General features: G+C 51.5%; 1 protein-coding gene and 1 pseudogene across 2 annotated transcripts in view; both read left to right on the forward strand.

The window, feature by feature from the left end:
* Positions 1 to 11778, forward strand: part of ARL5B (ADP ribosylation factor like GTPase 5B) — a 53037-nt gene extending 41259 nt beyond the window's left edge. Inside the window, exons 5-6 of one of the 2 annotated variants that reach the window (XR_005217182.1) lie at positions 10978 to 11278; positions 11433 to 11778. Coding sequence is in view for 1 of the 2 variants with exons in the window: in XM_037837676.1 (XP_037693604.1) it covers positions 10978 to 11115 (138 nt within the window). In the remaining variant the exon portion in view is untranslated. The other variant, XM_037837676.1, reaches the window with a different exon arrangement.
* Positions 11779 to 14368: 2590 nt separating this feature from the next.
* Positions 14369 to 19215, forward strand: part of LOC119534820 — a 36563-nt pseudogene continuing 31716 nt past the window's right edge.

Here is a 19215-nt window from a genome sequence, read left to right on the forward strand (position 1 = left end):
GTTGGAGGCGACGGGCTCATACAGTGAGGAAGAGGTGGAGAGGCAAAGCCAACAAGAGGAGGTAAGATTGGGGTAGGAGACATTTAGTGAGGTGAAGGTTGCTTGGATAAGGCTGAAGAGGGGAGAGGAGTAATGAGAGGGGGGTAGAAAAGGTTGGGGTGGTGGGGTTGGCGATGCGTTGTTTGCAGCTGAGGTGCAGCTGGTTGAAGCTAACGTGCGGCTGGAGGGCTGTGGAAAAAGGGGGTTAATGACTTTATTGGGGCCAATGCCCGAAGATGAATGTTGAGCTGCTTCCTTTTTTATGAGAATGAGGGATCCTGGATTGGACCCCGCTAGATAAATTCGGAAGCCCCAGGTTCGACCCATGAGCCAAGACGTATCGGTAGGGTTTTGTATGGTGAGCATTAGCCTTTTAGGACAAAGGTACCTGTCGAAATAGCGATTGCCTGAGTTTAGGCAAGTATAACGGATTACTGTAAGATTTACAAATTTGTCAGGGACAGAAGGTTTCCAGCCAGTGGCTAATGTTTCACACCCCCAGTATGCACAGTAGTTAGTGCTCATAGGGGGAATTGCAGTATGATTTTCCAGGATTTGAAGATGGACACATATAATAATTTTGTGTATTTAGGCTGCCTGGATAACCAATAGGTTTTGGATTAGGAGGGGGGAACAGATCAGTGGCATTAAAAACAAAGGAGGGGGATCCTGCTGTGGTAATGCAAAGAATTATTTTGGAGTCTTCCCAACGCGCAAGGGTCCACTTCCAAGGCTGGTGGGGGTTGGCCTGGGTAGAAGAGGCAAGGGCCAACATGACCATTAGAAGGGAAGCTATGCTTGGGTGAGGATTGTGGAGGTGTAGGGGGCTGGCTTTTGCCTGTCTATAGAGGCGCATGATTTGGACGATTTCTTGTCTTTCCTCTTGCGAGTTTTCAGGCCTCTCCGGGGGTGCTCTCGGACGGCCTTCCTGGTCCAGTTGCAAGGTTGTCATCTGGTATGTTAGGCTGCGGAGACGGCGGCGTTCTCGTCTTGTCGGCCGTTTGGCTGCTGGTGGCGGGTCGGATTGCTTTTCCCGGGATCCAGATTGGTTGTGATGCATCATCTGGGAAAATACAAGCAAACCCGTGCCCCTGGGCGAGGAGTGGGGAGGGACCCTTCCAGGCATTATTTTCTGGGTCCTTCCAGTAGACCATCGGGGCCTGGGTGGGCCTATACGAGGGCCCCCAATGTTTATGTAGGGGCGAAAGTCCTTCTTTATTGAATGTGAGTAGATTAAGGTGAATAAGGGCTGCTATGATAAGGTCCCCTGGAGTTGCCTGGGGGAGCATTGCCCTTTCTTTTTCAATTTGTGTTTTTAAGCGGCGATGGACTGCTTCCACAATGGCTTGTCCCTGTGGATTATAAGGGATGCCGAAATGATGGGTGATGTTATATAACTGAAGAAAGGCCGCAAAGGAGGCACTGCGATAGGCAGGCCCATTGTTTGTTTTTAGGTCCCAGGGGACTCCCATGAAGAGAATTCCTTGTCTTAGGGCCTTGATACAGTGTTTGGCCGTTTCCCCGACGAGGGGGACTGCATAACACATGGCCGAGAAGGTGTCAATCATTACATGTACATACTTGAGGCGCCCAAAGGACGGAACATGAGTTACATCCATTTGCCATCTAGAATTGGGTTTTAGGCCTCGTGGGTTGACTCCCTGAGGTTGCAAGGGGCCAAGCGGCGCAAAGGGCGCACAAGTTGCACAATTGCGGACAAGATGTTTACAGGTATCTAGGGGGAGGCCACATAAATGATGCAACGACGTAGCCGAAAAGTGAAACCTGGAATGCAATAACTTAGCCTGGTTAACAGCATCCCCCGGAGGGGCCGCTGTGTTAGTTAGCATAGCTTGGGTAGTCTGAGCTGAGACCGCTTGGTCTACTATACTATTGCCATTAGCCAAGGGCCCCGGAAGGCCTGAGTGACTACGAATATGGCTAATGAACCAAGGATCTTGTCGATGCTCCAGGATGCTCCTGAGGGTAGAAAGTGCTTTATCAATGGCCGAGTCCCCGGGGAAAAAGGTGGAAAACGCGAGGACTCGGCAGACCTGATAAGTGTAGAGGCTGTCAGTGAAAATGTTTACTGGGTGGTTACAGTGGGCGTTTAGCGCGTATGACACCGCCAGAATTTCCCCCACTTGGACTGAATGAAGGTTGACATAACTGAATAGGCGGGGTTCCGGGTGGTCCTGTGAATAAGAGAGGAAGGCGAAACGGGTTTTGGAGGTGTCAGTAAAGACGGTGGTGGCACCCGGGATGGGTGCAGAGGAGGGGAAAGAATGGAAGGGGCTGCGGAAGGGAAGCTTGGCGAGCCCCTGTAACAGTCGATGGCTAGGATAGTGGCAGCTGAATTCTCCCTGAAATCCTTCTAAGAGGATTTGCATGTCCGGGTTATCACGTATAAGCAGGCGGGTTTGGCCTGCGTCTAGGGGCCAAACAATTTTTTCTGGCGGCTCTCCGAATACATGAACAGCCAGGGTGACTAGATCTGAAGCTAGGCTGATCCAGAGCCGCACTGCGGGGCAAATTTTTCTAAGCCGGCTTTTAGCGGGGTGCACCCAAAGTAGAGGGCCTTCCTGCCACAGGCAGCCCATGGGTGTGCCGGGCGTAGGGAGGATGAGTGCTATAAGATTGCCCTCTTTAGTGCTGAACCTGTTGAGACAGCAGGCAGCGAGTGCCTTGTTAATTGCGGTAATGGCTTCCTTTGCCTCCTGGGTGAGCTTAATGCGCCGGGAGACCGCTAGCGGCGGGGCTTCAGGGACACTCAGCAGCATAAAGAGTGGTTGGAGCTGCGCGGTGGTGATTGGCAACGCAGAGCGGAGCCAATTGATTTGACCGCAGAGCTGTTGGAGCTCAGTGATAGTGACCCGATCCGGTATGTCCAGCTGGGGAGCGGATGGGGCAATGGTTTTATCAATACTAAACCCTAAGAAGGCTAATGGTGGCACAATCTGAACTTTATCGGGCTGAACCGTAAGGCCGAGGTCAGCTAAATTAGTGGTGAGGTCTTTAAGGATTAGAGGAAGCGCTTCGGCGTCCTCAGAGGCCACCAAGATGTCATCCATGTAATGGATGAGCATGGCCCGCTTTCGCAGGGGGGCCACTGCGTGATTAACATACATTTGGCAGATGGCCGGACTGTTACGCATCCCTTGAGGGAGGACTTTCCATTGGTACCTGCTAGCCGCGCCCGCATGATTGGGGACGGGGACTGTAAAGGCAAAGCGTGGGCGGTCTCGCTCATGTAGCGGGATGGAAAAGAAACAGTCTTTGATGTCAATGGTGGCTACATGATAGTGAGCCGGGATGGCCACCGGATGGGGGAGGCCAGGCTGCGGGGAACCCATGGGAAGAATATGCTTATTGATCTCCCGCAGATCATGGAGGAGCCTAAATTTCCCTGTGGCTTTTTTATGAATAACAAACACTGGCGAATTATAGGGACTAGTAGAAGGTTCTATGTGGTTAGCGTCCAATTGTTCTTGGACAAGGGCTTGAAGTGCCACTAATTTGTGCGTGGGAAGGGGCCACTGCTCCACCCATATAGGTTCCTCAGTATCCCACTGCAGAGGAACGGGCGCTGGAGGTGTTAAACGAGCAGTGGCGCACATTATTGGGGGGGCTGTGTGGTAAGCACTGCCCCGGAGGCGGCGAGGATGTCACGGCCCCATAAAATTTGGTCTATGGTGTGTAGAAATAACGGGCGGAAGGTGCCTGAGTGGCCCTCTTCATCCTCCCACTTAATGGGCCCTATGGCCTGGAGAGAGGTGGAGGTACCAGTGGCTCCCACTACCGAGGGACCATCGAGAACCATGCACATGGTGGCATACTGAGCGGGCATGCAAGAGACCTCTGCCCCTGAATCGAGCGTGCCCGTGTACCATTGCCCCCCTATTCTTAACTTACGAGTAGGCTTTTCTGGAGTGATAGGCACTGTCCAGAGAAGCGTTTTACTGCCGGTGAAGTGATTAGTTTTATTAGAACCGGCCGGCACGCTGCCTCTTAGGGGCGGGGCTGAGGCTTGCCCCGCTTGGAGTTTAAAGCTTGCTCAGCGTTTTGGCGCTGATTGACACCAGGGCAGCGGCAGAGGGTTTTGGGGTTATTTTTGCAATCGCGCGCCCAGTGATAGCCACGCTGGCAGCGTGGGCAAGGAGTGGGAGGGGGGCGCCCATTGCGCTGCATGAAAGGCGGGCGGTTGACCTCTGCATTGGGGCACTCCCGGGCAAAATGGCCGCTCTGCCCGCACTTAAAACAACCGGTGGTGGCGGCTAAGGCGGCAGTGACAGCGCCAGAGACAGCCTGGGCTAGGGACGCGGCAGCTGGGTCAAAGGCGCGGCAGGCGAGTACCCAATCGTATAGGCTTTTCTCCCGCAAGGGAAGAATAGCCTGCTTGCAAGGGGGATTGGCTCCCTCGAGAACGAGCTCTCGAGCAAGAGCCAGTTGGGCCTGGGGATCACTAACCTTTCGAGTGCAGGTTTCTTCAACCCTAGAGACAAAGGTGGCAAAAGGCTCATTTGGCTCCTGGAGGAGCTTGGTGAATTTAGTAGGCCGACAGGCGGAACAGTTGGCAAAAGCTCGGAAGGCGATTCCCCGAAGGATAGGCCAAAAGGTGGCAGGCGCATTAATATAGGCTGATGCATTTATAAACGCTCCCGTGCCCAAGTAGGCTTCGGGGTGATGATAGACTCCAGTGGCTGCGTCTTGCTCGCTTTGCTTAGCTGCTTCCGCCTGGAAGTGAGCACGCCAATCTACAAACTGGCCGGGGTTAAGAATGGAACGGGCAAGCGAGGCCCAGTCTTGGGGGAGGCAAAAGTCCATGGCGAGATCCTGTAGTAATTGGGAAGCGTATGGGCTACCTAACCCGTCTTCCTTGACGGCCCTGCGAAGCTGCTTGATAGTATCAGAGTCAATGGGATACCAGTCGTACGGTTTCTGCGGTGTGGGGGTAAGGTTAAGAGGAAAGCAGCGAAAAGCACGAGAGAAAGGAGGACGTGCTTGCAGAGGGCCTGGCACGGGAGTGGGGGTAGGGGGAGCGTTGCCCCAAGGGTTGCCTTGAGGTGTAGAAGGCAGCCAGGGTTTGTTAGTCGGCAGGGTGGGAGGAGCGGCGGCAGCTGCCGGTAGCGGCTCCGAAGGGGAGCTCGCCGAAGGGGGAGGCGGAAGTGGGAGGCCCCAAGCGTCGCAAGATGGCGGCGCGGTGGGAGTGGCTAAGGCATAAGATGGCGGGCTAGCTCCGCCCTGTGAAAGGGCGGGGTAAAGCGCTTGCGGTTTCCGGCCCGGCTTAGGGCTGACGTCATCACTAGAGCACTTCCTCCCCTCAGTGGAAGAAGAAGGAGGAAGTTCGCCATTTTGGAGAGGCTTAGTATTGCTTTGTTTTTGGGGGGCGACTTCGAGCGCGTTGTTAATCTGCTCGACTAAGGATTCTGTGTCCGAATCGTGGTCCACATTAGTATCGCTGTCTGAATCTGTTGACTGGGTTGATAGGGCCTCCTTGGATTTAATGGGGCCTCGGTCAGGGGGGAGGGAGCCTTGAAGGCAGGAGCGGACGGTTATTAAGGTGGGGAGCAAGCCGGGAGGGAAGCGCTTGCTCTCATGTTCCATGGCGTTGGTGACCCGATCAATAAGGCGATCATAAGTGACGGGGTCCCAAAGATGGCAAGTGGTGAGCCATGGGTTAAAGGGCAGCAGGAGGTCCCAGTATACTTGCAGCTGCCGGACAGACACCTTACAGCGATGTGTGTCTAGGAGACCCGCTAGAGCGCGAACTTGAGGTGCTTGGCGTGCAGATAGACGATTACCCATAGCGGAGGGAGAAAAAAAAAGGGGGGTTGATTATTGAGTAAAGAAAATGAGGTAAACCGTGGCCGCGAGGCCGAAGGAGACGGCGAGAATAGAAAGCAGGAGCCTCTAGTAGCGAGAGCAGTTTGGGGGGAGGGGCTGTTGCAAAGAGGCACACGGCGCCAAACAAAGAAACAAAGACACAAAGGACCACAGCAAAGTAATGGAGGGGAAGAGGGAAAGCTACTGGAGGAAGAGTGTTAGGAGGAATGGGGGGGACATAGGAAGAGAAGACGAAAGGTAGTCGGGGGCAAGAGCCAGGTTAATGCGGGAAAGGAAGAGCGGCCCGGGCGCGGAGCGGCGTGGGAGAGGCGGCTCCGGATGTGGAGCGGCGAGGGAGAGGCGGCTCCGCGGGGCGGCGAGGGAGAGGCGGCCCTTACCTTGCAGGCGAGGAGAAGGGGAGTTGGAGAGGCGTCTGGGCGAGCGGGTGGTTTTACTGGACCGCTGCGTGGAGAGGACTTTTAATCCCAGGGTCGTGGGTTCGAGCCCCACGTTGGGCGCCAGTTGTGGTCGCGGTTGATTCGTCTGGGGGGGGTGGCGGCCGGTTGCTAAATCCTAGGCTCTCGGCGTTGCTCGGAGGGTACCGGCGGCGGGGGCTCTTTCCCGGAGGCAAGGGCGAGGCGGGGGACTGGGCCCGGTCCCCGGCGGTGGCGTACAAGGTGTGGAGGGCGGCGAGAAGGAACAGGCGGGACACGTTTCTTTGAGGGTGAAGAAGCCAAGAGAGTTTATTAGGGGAGAGTACAAGCTTATATCGGGCGTTTAGAGGGCGGGGTAGCTGTAGAGGTTAAAGGCTTGGATTGGTTCTGAGAGGGCACGGAGGTTGTTTGAAAAGGGGCGGGAGTTGCTCCGGTAACGAAGAGGGTGGAGGGTGCGGGTAAGGCACCGGGGGGGGGGGTTTTCTCTGGCAAGCCCTCCCCAATGGTTGTACTTTGGGGTGAGGAAATGGGGCCTGCATTCGGCTCCACTTTCTCAGGCCCGGGGGGCCGTGGAGGGCGCTACCACCCGTGCCCCACTACCTTTCCTAGGGGCTGATCAGTTCCCCTGGCCCAGGCCCGCCAAGTCAGAACTCGATAACAGTGTCCCGCACTGGGGGATGACATCATCACTAGACAGCGAGGGGAATGATACCATCGCTGGGTGGCCATGGGGGGATGATGTGCCGCCCTGTCCCCACAGCTCACCGGGAAGCTGCCCCCTTGCATCCACAGTGTGTGATGGGAGCCCGCGATGGAAAGCGAAGCCCGCAGGTGTCGGGTGACTGGGAAAGGAGAGATGGCGTCTGGGGTCCCATCCTCCAGTGGGGTGGAGACCTGGGCTTTTGCAAACTGGAAGTGTCATGAGCAATTTCTTTAGAAACTGAATTCCATGCCCCTTGGTGGCGATGTGACACTGTTAATAGTCACGGGGCCGCAGGTGTGTCTGCGTGTTTGCCTGTGCCAGCTCCCTGACAGGTGCTCTCGTCATTCCCACTTCCCAGTGCCCAAGGGTGGGGAAACCGAGGCTGGGGCGCTGAGAAGCTGGGGTGCTGGGCTTTCCCCATCCTCTCTTTATGCTCCACGATTTCCAGTGCTCCAGAGAAACACGGAGCCCTAGTGACCCCGAAGGTTTGTGGAGATGACGGGCAGGCTGGCTGACTACAGGGGCTGCGGGGCCTTTGATGTGCACTATTAGGGTGCATGGACACCCCGATATTGTCTGCGCTCTGCTGACTGTTGAGTAACTTCCAGAACCTTAAGTTTGAGGCTCTAATGCTGTTAGTATTGTTTTCTCCTGTTGAAGTGCAGGAAGTGCACATCTTTAAACCCTCCATCGGTCCTGGTTTCGTAATGTGAACCAAGGCAAGATCTGGGTTTCCCACGTGGTAGACTGAGCTGGGCACTGCAGGAAAAAGCATGTTTGTAATCTCAGTGTGCAGGGCTGTGGGTGGGAGCCCACTGTAAAGAGGGTCTCTGAAGGTGTTATTTTAGTTGCTGTGCGGCCCAGCCAGATGAGCAGGGGCATTAATTCAGATCACTGGAGGCCCCGTAGGCAGAAGAAATTCAGACCTGGTCAGAGAAAGCCAAGGGAGGAGCCGGAAGCCAGGGTGAAGCCGGGGAAACCCGGAAGAGAGAGGAGAGGACAGCTCCGCATGCTGCAAGGCGGGGGTACAAGCCAAGGGGCACCAAGGATCGCAGCATCATAGCTCTACCAACCCTGCGAGGAAGCAAGACTCCCAGCCTCCGAAACAGTGAGCTGCCAAATTCCCGTGGCGTGGCATTTGTCATCACAGCCTGGAAATCGGAGCTGGCCCAGGAAATGGGGGTGGGGTGAGACCGCTTGATGGAAGAGAAGGAGAAAGTGGCGTGCAGGGGGTGAGCATCCATTTAGACTAGAGTGTGAGTGGTGCCCTGGGAGCTGCCCAGCACAGAGACCTGGTGGACAGGGAGGCAGGGCAAAGTGTGTGTGTGTAACTGGAGGTGAGGAAGTGAGGACGAACTCTGCTTCCTTGTCAAACCTTCTTCTACCAGGCTCCAAGGCGTCCCTACACGCAGCTTTAAGAGTTTGCTCCACCATTACCCCAGGCTGAGTGTGAGATTTCTGAAGCCCGAATGAGCCTCACATTCCCCATCGTCCAGCAGACATAATGACTCGTCCCTGTTGTCAGCACCTCAATATTCGGTGCTACTCCGTTCTGGTTAAAAAATGAAAAAATAGTACGCAATCTGCCTCAGTGGCTTCTAAATACCTTACTGAGCTTTGATTGGAATAGGAAAATTTTAAATATTTCTCAAGCATTTAAGTTGTAAAAAAATTAGTATCTGGCAATTTTCCTTCAGGCAACCTGCTCTGAATTATTACCGAGCAGAAAAAACAAGGGCCCCTTGAGGGCCGGGTGGCAGAAGATGAAAGCCACATGTGGCTGTCTCCAAGCACTCCCAGGGGGGCCCCGGCGGCCGCGCATGCTTTCGATTAAATTCTCTGGGCTCCCTCTGTGGTGACTAAATGCTTTGGTTGGTGACCAAATGTGTCGCTTTCATGGAAGATCAGAGAGAGGCGCTTTCTGAAAATATATTATACGAATGTTTTATAAAATTATATGAATGTTGATCATTTGAGGTATTTAACTTGGAGGCCATTGCAGGATGGAAAGTCAAGTCTGTTTCTTGAGGGCTTCTCGGAGGCGTGAACTTCCACTTCACTGAACTGTGCTTTGCTGACGAGCATCCTTGGGTCAGACGGCCTGGGCCAAACGTGGCGCCACCATTTCTGAGCTGCTCTATTTGGGCAAATTATTAACCGTTCTATGTCTCCATTTGCTTATTTGTTAGAATTAGAATAACAAAGTACCCACCATGCTGGACTGTTGTGAAAATTAAATGAGATAACGTATGTGAAGGGCTTGGAATAGTGTGAGACATAATATGTTCTTAATAAATAATAATTACTGCCCATTATGATTTTCTTTTACCAGCCTTTTCCTGAATCTTTCTACTGTCCTTTTTGCATCACATATTCTTGAGCTCCTTACGGCATGTACTATTACCTGTAAGCTAATGTCCAACTCTGAGCTCCGAATCTAGGATTCCTTTCCGAGTTAGCACCGCAGTTGGTGTGTGGGAGATACGGCATGAAGCGACGTGCCTTGGACTCACAGCCCCCCAGACGAGAGAGGACAGCTCAGCTACTTGCCGTGTGGGGCACCACGTGTGTAAAAAGAATATGTACAAAATGCATGGGCAGTACAGGAGCAGGAGGAGAGAGAACTTCAGCCGGACAATGAAGCATCTGGCCAAGCCTTTCAGCAAGAACAGCTTTGCATTGGATCTTGGATGAGGACATTTTATAAGATGAGGGGGGTGGATCGGGGAGGCAAGAGGCCAGAAGCAAAGAAAGTCTGGAGAATGTGAGTAAGTCTGTGCACATGAAGCCTCGGAGTCATGTCTGAGAGGCAGGCTGGGAATCAGTGAGGAGAACGAGAACATCGCGAACTAGAAACAGAACATTCCGGGGAGTTTGTGATTTATTTTGCAGGTAATGAGAAGCAATCAAAAGTTACAACAAGGGGGGAAAACCAGTCATTTCTGCTTCTTCCTTCCCATTTTGTTCTTCTCTTGTTCCTTTATTTTGACCACTGAGTCGAGGGTTCCTTAGTAAAAACAGCTGGTCAACCCCAGCCTAACAGCTGAAACTGTGCAGATAGAGTCAGGTGCATCTTCTGAAGGCTACTTAGTACCTCACATGTTCATGTTTCAAGTGACAGACCCCAAGAGAACATTCTTTATAATATTTTAATGACCTGAGCTTCTTCAATGATTACGTTTGCAGTTTTTTATTTTTTGTTACTTTTTCAGTTACTTTTGAATAAAAACATTGTAGAACAAATTTGATGTTGATAATATAATTAGTGGATGTTTGCTTATGATAGGCATTCTTTTGAAATAATGCTTCCTCTTTGACTACTTGCACTGGAGATCTATAAGAAGCACAAGTGTAAGGTAACTAGGTATAGAAAAAAATTGCATTCTGAATCCTTAAAACACAACATGATTATCTGTTGAGATAATCGTACTCCATATGCATTTAATTCTTCATTAGTATTATAGTTTGTTACAGGAAATGTAAGATTTCAAGGTGTTTATTATGGGTGGGACTCCGCTGAATGTCCCAACATTTGGCTCTAATGATAAACTGAAAAAGTTAATTTTTTAAGGGAAGTTCAATAGGGCAGTCTTCACCTGTCCCCACCTTCTGTCGTCCAGGAACTGACCCTTGCTGAGTCCCTCCCCTCCTCTCTAAAGTAGGAATTAGAAAAGCAGCCGCCTCACAGGAATGCCGTGGCTATTAAGTTCAGTTAGGTACACAGCTTTTTCAACAGGCATTTGGCACATAGCAAACCTTGTGTTCCAGCAAATGTACTAACCTATCGGTAAGGATTAAGCTGTTCTCTTTCCTTGGTAAATTGGTCGTCTTCATTAGTTATGCCAGGTCAGTCTTTTTTAAGACTTTTTAAAAATTAGAAAATACCAAAGAAGACTGTGTGTTTTTTCATAGTAAAATACTGATCAAAAGCTGTTTTTCTGAGGCTTTAAAAGTCTTTCTATCTTGAAATAATTTTAGATGTGCAGGAGAGTTGCTGTGACCGCACAGCTTACCCTTCCCTGTGTGAACGTCTTACACAGCCATGTTTGGAGATCACAGCTAAGCCAACGCCGGACCCACGTTTTTCCCTCAACTCCGGCCTCCTCTCGGACTTGAGCAGCTGTTGCGCTGCTGGCCTTCTCCTGGTCCAGGATCCCATGTTGCATCCTCCATCTCTGAAGGTTCCCTGGTCTCTCCTTGTTTTTCTTGCCCTCGACACATTTGATGAGTGCTGGTCAGGTGTTTTGCAGAACGCCTCTTCACTTGTGTTTGCCGGAAGGTACTGCATGATCAATTAGATGGTGGTATGACTCGGGGGAGGTACTGCAGAGGAAGATGCCCTCCCATGAGCATTTCGTGACACCAGTGTGGCTTGTTGGGGATGTTGACCTTGATCACGCAGTTAAGGGCGTTTCTGTTTTCCTGATTTGCAGGTTATTCATTAGAAGTGAGAACCAAATCCAGACCACATTCGGGACAGAAGAGCATCAGCGGTTCTGCGTGGACATGGGTTAGTGCACGGTGCTCGCACACGTGGGTGATACTCTTAGACCTTGCACATACCCTGTTTCTCCCTAAAGTCTTGCCCACTAATTTCTGCATTCATAGGTGGAATTTACCTGTGGCAATTATCACTGTGGGTTCTAACAGTGGTTTTCTGTTTCTCTCATTCCTTCCACATTTATTACTTGAACTTCAGTAAGAAAGATTCCCCATTTGTTTATGTAACCCCTCAATTATTTACAGCATGGGCTTTTATTTTGGGGGTTAATAAACCAATACTACTGTTCATTATTTTGTGGCTCAGATTATTCTGCCTTTGTTCATTGGGAATTCTTTCAGGCTGGCTCCTGGGTCCCTTTGATTTTTATCTGTCCCCATCCCATCCTTTTCTTTTTCTTTTTCTTTTTCTTTTCTTTTCTTTTCTTTTCTTCTCTGTTCTTTTTTTTTTTTTTTTTTTTTTTTTTAACTTATCTTGGGTACTTTTTACTTTCTGGCACCAAAAGATGCTCCAGAGTTATATTTCCCCTGTCCCATAAGTAGTCTTAGCTAGGGAAAGTATGTCTGTAGTAGGTGTGTACACACACACACACACACACACACACACACACAGGCATGTAAGTACAGAAGGGCTGTTTCTGTAGCTGTGTGCACACGTGCATGTGTGTAGATAGATAGATACGCTCATGAGTTCCCACCCATAACCCCACTTCAGCTCGACACCTGCAGCCTGTCTGGCCTTCCGTCTGTCTGTATTTGTAAATTCCTGGTCAGACCGTGAGACCCACCCCCATGGGAACGGAAAGGAGGAGGAGACCACCAGGGAGAATCAGACAGGCCCCGCGCCATGAACCCATCCAGTGGGCTTGTCCCACCTGTGAAGGCCCCCGTGGCCAGGGCTGGTGGTGCTCATAACTCCTGGCAGCCCCTGGGAGTCGGGGACTGCCCAGCAGGTGCTGTCTCGCTCAGTCAGTGCCCCGAGGTCACGCCAGGTGGGCAGAGCAGAGTCTGACTCTCCACGCACATGGCTTCCTGCTCCATGTCGACCCCGTGTGCTTTCCCCACTCGCTCAGACCAGCCCTCACCCTCCTATGAGGATGGGCCACCACCCACCTGCTGTGCTTCTCGCTGCTCTGGACGGTGGGTGACCCTCCTCACAAGACCTGAGGCAGCCCCTGTGCAGGCACCTGGCTCCCCTGTGGATGCTCTTCTCTGCCTCCAAGCCCACCCCAACCTGCCTCCTAGGGACACCCCAACCTGCCTCCTGAGGGCACCCCAACCTGCCTCCTGGGGACACCCCAACCTATTGCCCAGGGACACCCCAACCTGCCACCCGGGGACACCCCAACCTGCTGCCTGGGGACAGAGGTGGCTTAGGGGTACAGGTGAACCAGTCATGGCTCTCCAGAGAAATGTGCCATGGGGCATGTGTGTGTGCATGTGTGTGCATGCCTGTGTGTGCGTGCACATGTGTCGTCTCAGTCTGTCACTGCTGCCATGACAGATGCCACATGACAGCTCAAACACTGGGCATTTATGGTCTCACATCGTTGGGGGCCAGAAGAAGCCCAAACTCCGGCATCAGTGTGGCTTCCCCCACAGATGCAGGGTGTCAGGCTCAGGTCCCTGCCCTGCCACGGGGCCTCCCCCGCAGCTTCCTCTGAGGGCCGCTGTTCTAGTTTGCTAATGCTGCAGAATGCAAAACACCAGAGATGGACTGGCTTTTATAAAAAGGGGGTTTATTTGGCTACACAGTTACAGTCTTAAGGCCATAAAGTGTCCAAGGTAACACATCAGCAATCAGGTACCTTCACTGGAGGATGGCCAATGGTGTCCGGAAAACCTCTGTTAGCTGGGAAGGCATGTGGCTGGCGTCTGCTCCAAAGTTCTGGTTTCAAAATGGCTTTCTCCCAGGACGTTCCTCTCTAGCAAGCTTGCTCCTCTTCAAAACATCACTCACAGCTGCACTGAGTTCCTTCTCTTTGAGTAGCTCATTTATATGGCTCCACTGATCAAGGCCCACCCCGAATGGGTGGGGCCACGCCTCCACGGAAATATCCCATCAGTTATCATCTACAGTTGGGTGGGGCGCATCTCCATGCAAACAACGTAATCCAAACGTTCCAACTTAATCCCCACTATTCTGTCTGCCCCACAGGATTGCATCAAAGAATATGGCTTTTTCTGGGGGACATAATACATTCAAACCGGCACAGCCGCGTCCGGATGTCCTCGCGGATAGAGGTGCCCGTCACGTGGGCCCGGCTGTGCCCCATCATCTTCAAAGACCCTGTTTAGAGGCCACCCCTTACCTGATCAAACGTCGTGGAGGCCCATTTACAAACAGGTTCACGCCCGCGGGACAGGGGTTAGAATTTACATGTCTCTATGGGGGCAAGATTCAATCCCTGACACACTTGCACACATGTGTGCACTCACACACACTCATATGCACACACATACACTCTCACACCCTCTCCCCGCCTGCCCCATAAAGAGATTCCTTATCAGGAGTTGTCTTGTGACTGTGGGGCTGCCAGGTCCGAATCCCATAGGGCAGGCCGGGGCTGGAAATTCTGGGCGGCGTGGGGGTCAAGTCTGTGGCTGGAGTCTGTGGGGGCGGGCAGGGGGTAGGGGAGGGTACCGTCTGGGGGAAATTTCCTCTGATTCTTGAAACCCTCAGTTCTTACTTTTAAGCCTCAGCTCATGTCGGGCGGCCCAGCCCCGTGGCTGGGGGGTGTTTCCTCTCCCAAAGCCGGGACCCACAGACCCGACCCACCCAGGAAACCCCACTCGGCAGCAGCCAGGCCTGCGCTGATTGAACAGTGCCCGCACCTTGGCACGTTGACACACGAAATGAACCGTCGCCATGAGCGTGGAAGTCTGTTCTCAAAACCAGGCCCTGGAGGAGTCGGCAAGCTGGCAGTTTTGTCTGCGTCAGTGTCTCTTGAATTAATTAATTTTTCCTTTGATCACCGCCCTTTGTTGGATTCCTTGTGCTTTTTGTGACTCATCGTAACACAGTTTTGCTGTTTCTCTTCATACTTAAGAGTTCGGCGCGTCAACGAACAGCTCCTCCATAGGCAGCTGGCGGAGTGCCGGGGCCTCCAACCAGAGCAGGCTGGGAGAGGCTGTACCTGGACTTCCGGGTCGTCGTGCAGCCTAACTGAAGAATCAGAAAAAGGTAAATCAGCCAACGCCCAGGAGGCGTCCACTGGGGATTTCCAGGGCCATGGCCCAGACTGGGTCCCAGTATTTCCACTTCTCTTTTACATCATCAGAGACAGAAAGTGATTTTTTTCATTTGGGCCTGTCAAATCTGAATAATGAAAATAGCTAGCAAATTAGCTAAAAAATGTACAAGACTGAATTTGTGCCTTTTTGTGTGAGGCAAAGGAGATTGTAGAAAGGCGGCCTGTGGAAAAGGACTGGGCACGAGGCAGCATCTTGTGCACGTGGAGCGGGGAGCTCCGGGGTGTTTGTCCCGTGCACGTTCCCCTCTGGCCGGTCCACGTGCAACACCAAGCCTCTTCCATGTGGGAAAATGGTAGCGATGCGAATGGTGCTTGGCAGAGGTGGCACCTCATGTGGAAGATGAGGGGCTTTACACTGCCTGGGGGCCTGCCTGAATCACAATGCTTCTAGAACATTCCCTGGTGCCTGCATAACATCTGGCCATTGTGATTTGGGTTCCTAAATGCCCCTGTTGTCAGGGCAGAGAAATATCTTCAACACTAATAACCACTGAAGTTCTAGATTAACCTCTTCTTGCCCAGCAGTAAGAAAAGCCCCATAGGATGGGGGTTCTCTGGGCTCTTGGAGTAGGCAATGCTTAAAAAGGTAGGAATGGTTCTGTTGAAAGTGAGCAGAGGGACGAAAATAAATATATCCACATTCTAGAGTGAGCGGCCTTGAAGATTCAGATTTTCAGGTGTGCTGTGAAAACCTCCAGGGGCAACCTGCAGAAGGGATAAAGGAGTTCAATGGGAAGGAAAAGTGACAGGTCCTTTTAGGGCAATGGCTGGCTCGACTGACTCAGAAGTCCTTCATGTGCTGGACAGTAGGGAACACCCTTTAATCCCTGTGGTGGTTTGGAGCACTGTGCAGAAAAACGTGTTCTTGAATCTAATCCATCCCTGTGGGTGTGAGCCCATTGGAAGCAGGACTTTGTGATGAGGTGACTCCAGTTAAGGTGTGGCCCGGCCCCATCAGGATGTGTCTTTGTCCTATACTGGAGTCCTTTGTAAGCAGAATTGAAATTCAGACAGAGAGAGAAAAAGCCACGGGAAGCAGCTGAAGGTCAACAGATCCCGGATGAGAAGGGAGAGGCCAGGAGAGGCCGCCATGTGCATTGCCACCTGACAGAGGCCCAGGAGCAAGGACCTCCGGCAGCCGGCCACAGAGCACCCGCCTTCGGGAAGAAAGCATCGCCCTGATGGTGCCTTGGTCTGGCCTGTTTTTTAGCCTCCAAACTGTGAGCTAATAAATCCCCATTGTTGAAGCCGACCCTTGGAGCAGCCGGGAAACTGAGACACTCCTTGTCCTCTTTCAGGGGTTCTGGGGACGGAGAGCAGCTTCATGGGACCTGATGAGGATCCTCTCACTCTCAAATAACAAACCCGACTCAAATTTACACGAGCCAGAAAGAAACTGTGGTTCGTTTCTAGAACCTGCCAAAATTAGTGAGGACTCCTCTGTCTGGGCCAGACCGTACTGTGATTCCTGTAATTGCAGTAGAAAGAATTCCAGGATATCAAGATGCAGAGACCAGGCAAATATTTTCATTGGCCCTTTATTCCTGTAGGGCCCAATCGTTATAGACTCAAAATAAAATAAAATAAAATGAAACCTACGTATCACCTTCACTTCTCCCAAACCTCTACTTGAACGTCCGTATCTTCAAGCCTTCCCAGAGTCCTGCACCACATCCTGTCAGTGTCCTCTCAGAGAAGGGCGGGCGGGCCACTCTTCCAGGGAAAGAGAGGAAATGCCACGTTCATTTATTCTCCCCTGTAAATTTTGAGACTGAAGCCTCAGAAAATACAAAGTTCTAATGTTCTTTTCACTTATTTGGGATACGAAGTCACCATTTCTCCCCAGGAGAGACGCATGTTAGAAGAGCAAGCAAGCGGTCTCTCTGATCGAAGGGCTTGAAGCAGATGCCGCAGGGCCCCTCCCTCGGTGTGGGTGTCGGCCTGTTTTCTGGAAGGACACAGTGACCTTGGCATTTCTTGTTAGGAACAATTAGGAGAGTCTGTTCTTGGAAGAAGGAGAATGATTATGCGGTGCAGCCTGGGCCTCAGGATCCGACGGGCGTGTAGAGGCCCCTTGTGTAACCGTGCAAATGGGGGAGTGGCACTCAGATGTCCGGGCAGCCGGCTCCCCCCACCCGCAGGCCCGGCCTGACGTGACCTCGGCTTAGCCACCAGGAGAACGGACACTTCTATCACGTCGAGTCCATATACTGGTGGCAGAGGAGGCCTCTGATTAAAACTGTTCACTAATTTCTGGGCCTTCCGTCGGCCGGGCCCGGATCAAGCAGCCCTGGTGTTTGGGAGCGGGGACTTGGGCGCACGGCACGGTCTGCCACCCAGAAAGAGCAGGGTCGCGAGAAGCAGGCGGGTGACCACAAGTGACAGCCGCCCACCCGAGGGACTTGGGCTGGGGTAGCACTTGGAGTGGAGATGGGAGACCCCAGGCCCAGGCCTGAGCCCTGGACAGCAGGGGGCAAAGGCTCACCCTGGGGCCACGGAGACGCCCCCTGGCCTTGACGTTCCCATCTGGAACTGACAGGCGGAGAGATGCTCCAAGCACAAGACACAACCTGTGGGACACACGGACAACTGTTAGCAAAACGTCGCCTACTTCACAAAAGACTGTGTTTAGGTTTACAGACAGTTTCCTCCTTAATTTCTGAGTACGTCACTCATCTATTTAAAAACTAGAGTACTTATTAAGAACTGCATTATAAATATCTCTTGATTATAGATCAGTTTGAAACATCTCAGAAATGTATGGTTCTTTTAATACAGAGTGAAATTGTATCAGCTACAACCATTCAAACCCAATCAGAAAGAACTTATTGAAATTTAGTGTGCACCAACCTTGTGAGACAAATTGCGTAGATTTTATGTGTGTCATATTACATTACATTGTATTATAAATATCCCATCTCTGCATGTCTGTGTGTGTATATATACGTAGTCTCTTTCTGACAGCAGCATGGTCTTTCCAAGATGGAATTTGACATCTCTGAAACAGACACGAGTACAAAGAGGCCAGGAATTTGATGTGAACTGAGGTTCCTTGGAAAATAATCCGGAATAGGCCCCCTCGTGTGTGTGACCTTGAGCACATAACCTAATAATTGGGTTGTCAGGGCTTTAGTTTCTGCATCTGTACATGAGATTATTGGATTAGGTGAAGTGTAAAATCCCATTTGACTCTGGAAATCCTAAACTTCAGTTAAGAGTCGGTGTCTTTGTCAGCCAGCACTGCTGCAACAAACACCCCAGATGGGCAGCTTAAACCACAGGAATTTACTGTCTCACAGTTCTGGGGCCACAAGTCCACACCGAGGTGTTGGCCGAGCAGTGCCTCCTCGAGGGTCCTGGGTGGGGGCCGGGGACCCCGACTCTGCCTCTGTCCTGTCTTGGGGCATCCACTCCCCCCTCCCATCTGCCTCCAGCTGTGCCCAAACGTCCTCCTCAGTGAGGACTCCGGCTGTGTGGGACCCGGCCCCTCGGTCCCTGTGCCTCCTCCTGACTGGCCCCATCTCCAGGGCCTGTGCACAAACGGGTTCACACTCCTGGGGCCTGAGTGTGTCTTTGTGGGTGACTCAATTCAATCCGCAGCAGCTGGGGAATAATAACTTCACTGTAAAATCTCTGTTTCTCCCAACTTCTGTCCTGAAGAACTAACTCGTCACCAGTGGGCTGTGCACCTGGGTAAGGGCAGAAGCAAATGGTCCACAGGCCTCGCTCACTTTGACTTTGCTGATTACACTCAGGGGGTTTCTGGGCCCCATGTTTCTAGGCCTTTTAAGAAAGGCACTGCAATTAGAATGCAATGAAGTCAAGGAGCTGAGAAGTCACTCTGGTGGGCACTCTTACGCACAATTTAGACAACCCTTTTTAGGTTCTAAAGAATTGGGGTAGCTGGTGGTGGATACCTGAAACTATCAAACTACAACCCAGAACCCATGAATCTCGAAGACAATTGTATAAAAATGTGGCTTATGAGGGGTGACAATGGGATTGGGAAAGCCATAAGGACCACACTCCACTTTGTCTAGTTTATGGATGGATGAGTAGAAAAATGGGGGAAGGAAACAAACAAACAAACAGACAAAGGCACCCAGTGTTCTTTTTTACTTCAATTGCTCCTTTTCACTCTAATTATTATTCTTGTTATTTTTGTGTGTGTGCTAATGAAGGTGTCAGGGATTGATTTAGGTGATGAACGTACAACTACGTAATGGTACTGTGAACAATCGAATGTACGATTTGTTTTGTCTGACTGCATGGTATGTGAATACATCTCAATAAAATGAAGATTAAAAAAAAGAAAAAAGTATACACACTGTATGATTTCATTTATGTTAAATTTTAGTAAGAGAAAGCAGATCAATGATTGGGCATGGGATGGGGTGGGGAGGCGATTAGGAAGGAATGGATTATACAGTGGCACTGAGCAAAAATTGTTGTTTGATAGGTA

Source organism: Choloepus didactylus, chromosome 5 (genome assembly GCF_015220235.1).
Source record: "Choloepus didactylus isolate mChoDid1 chromosome 5, mChoDid1.pri, whole genome shotgun sequence".
Taxonomy (NCBI): Eukaryota; Metazoa; Chordata; class Mammalia; order Pilosa; family Megalonychidae; genus Choloepus; species Choloepus didactylus.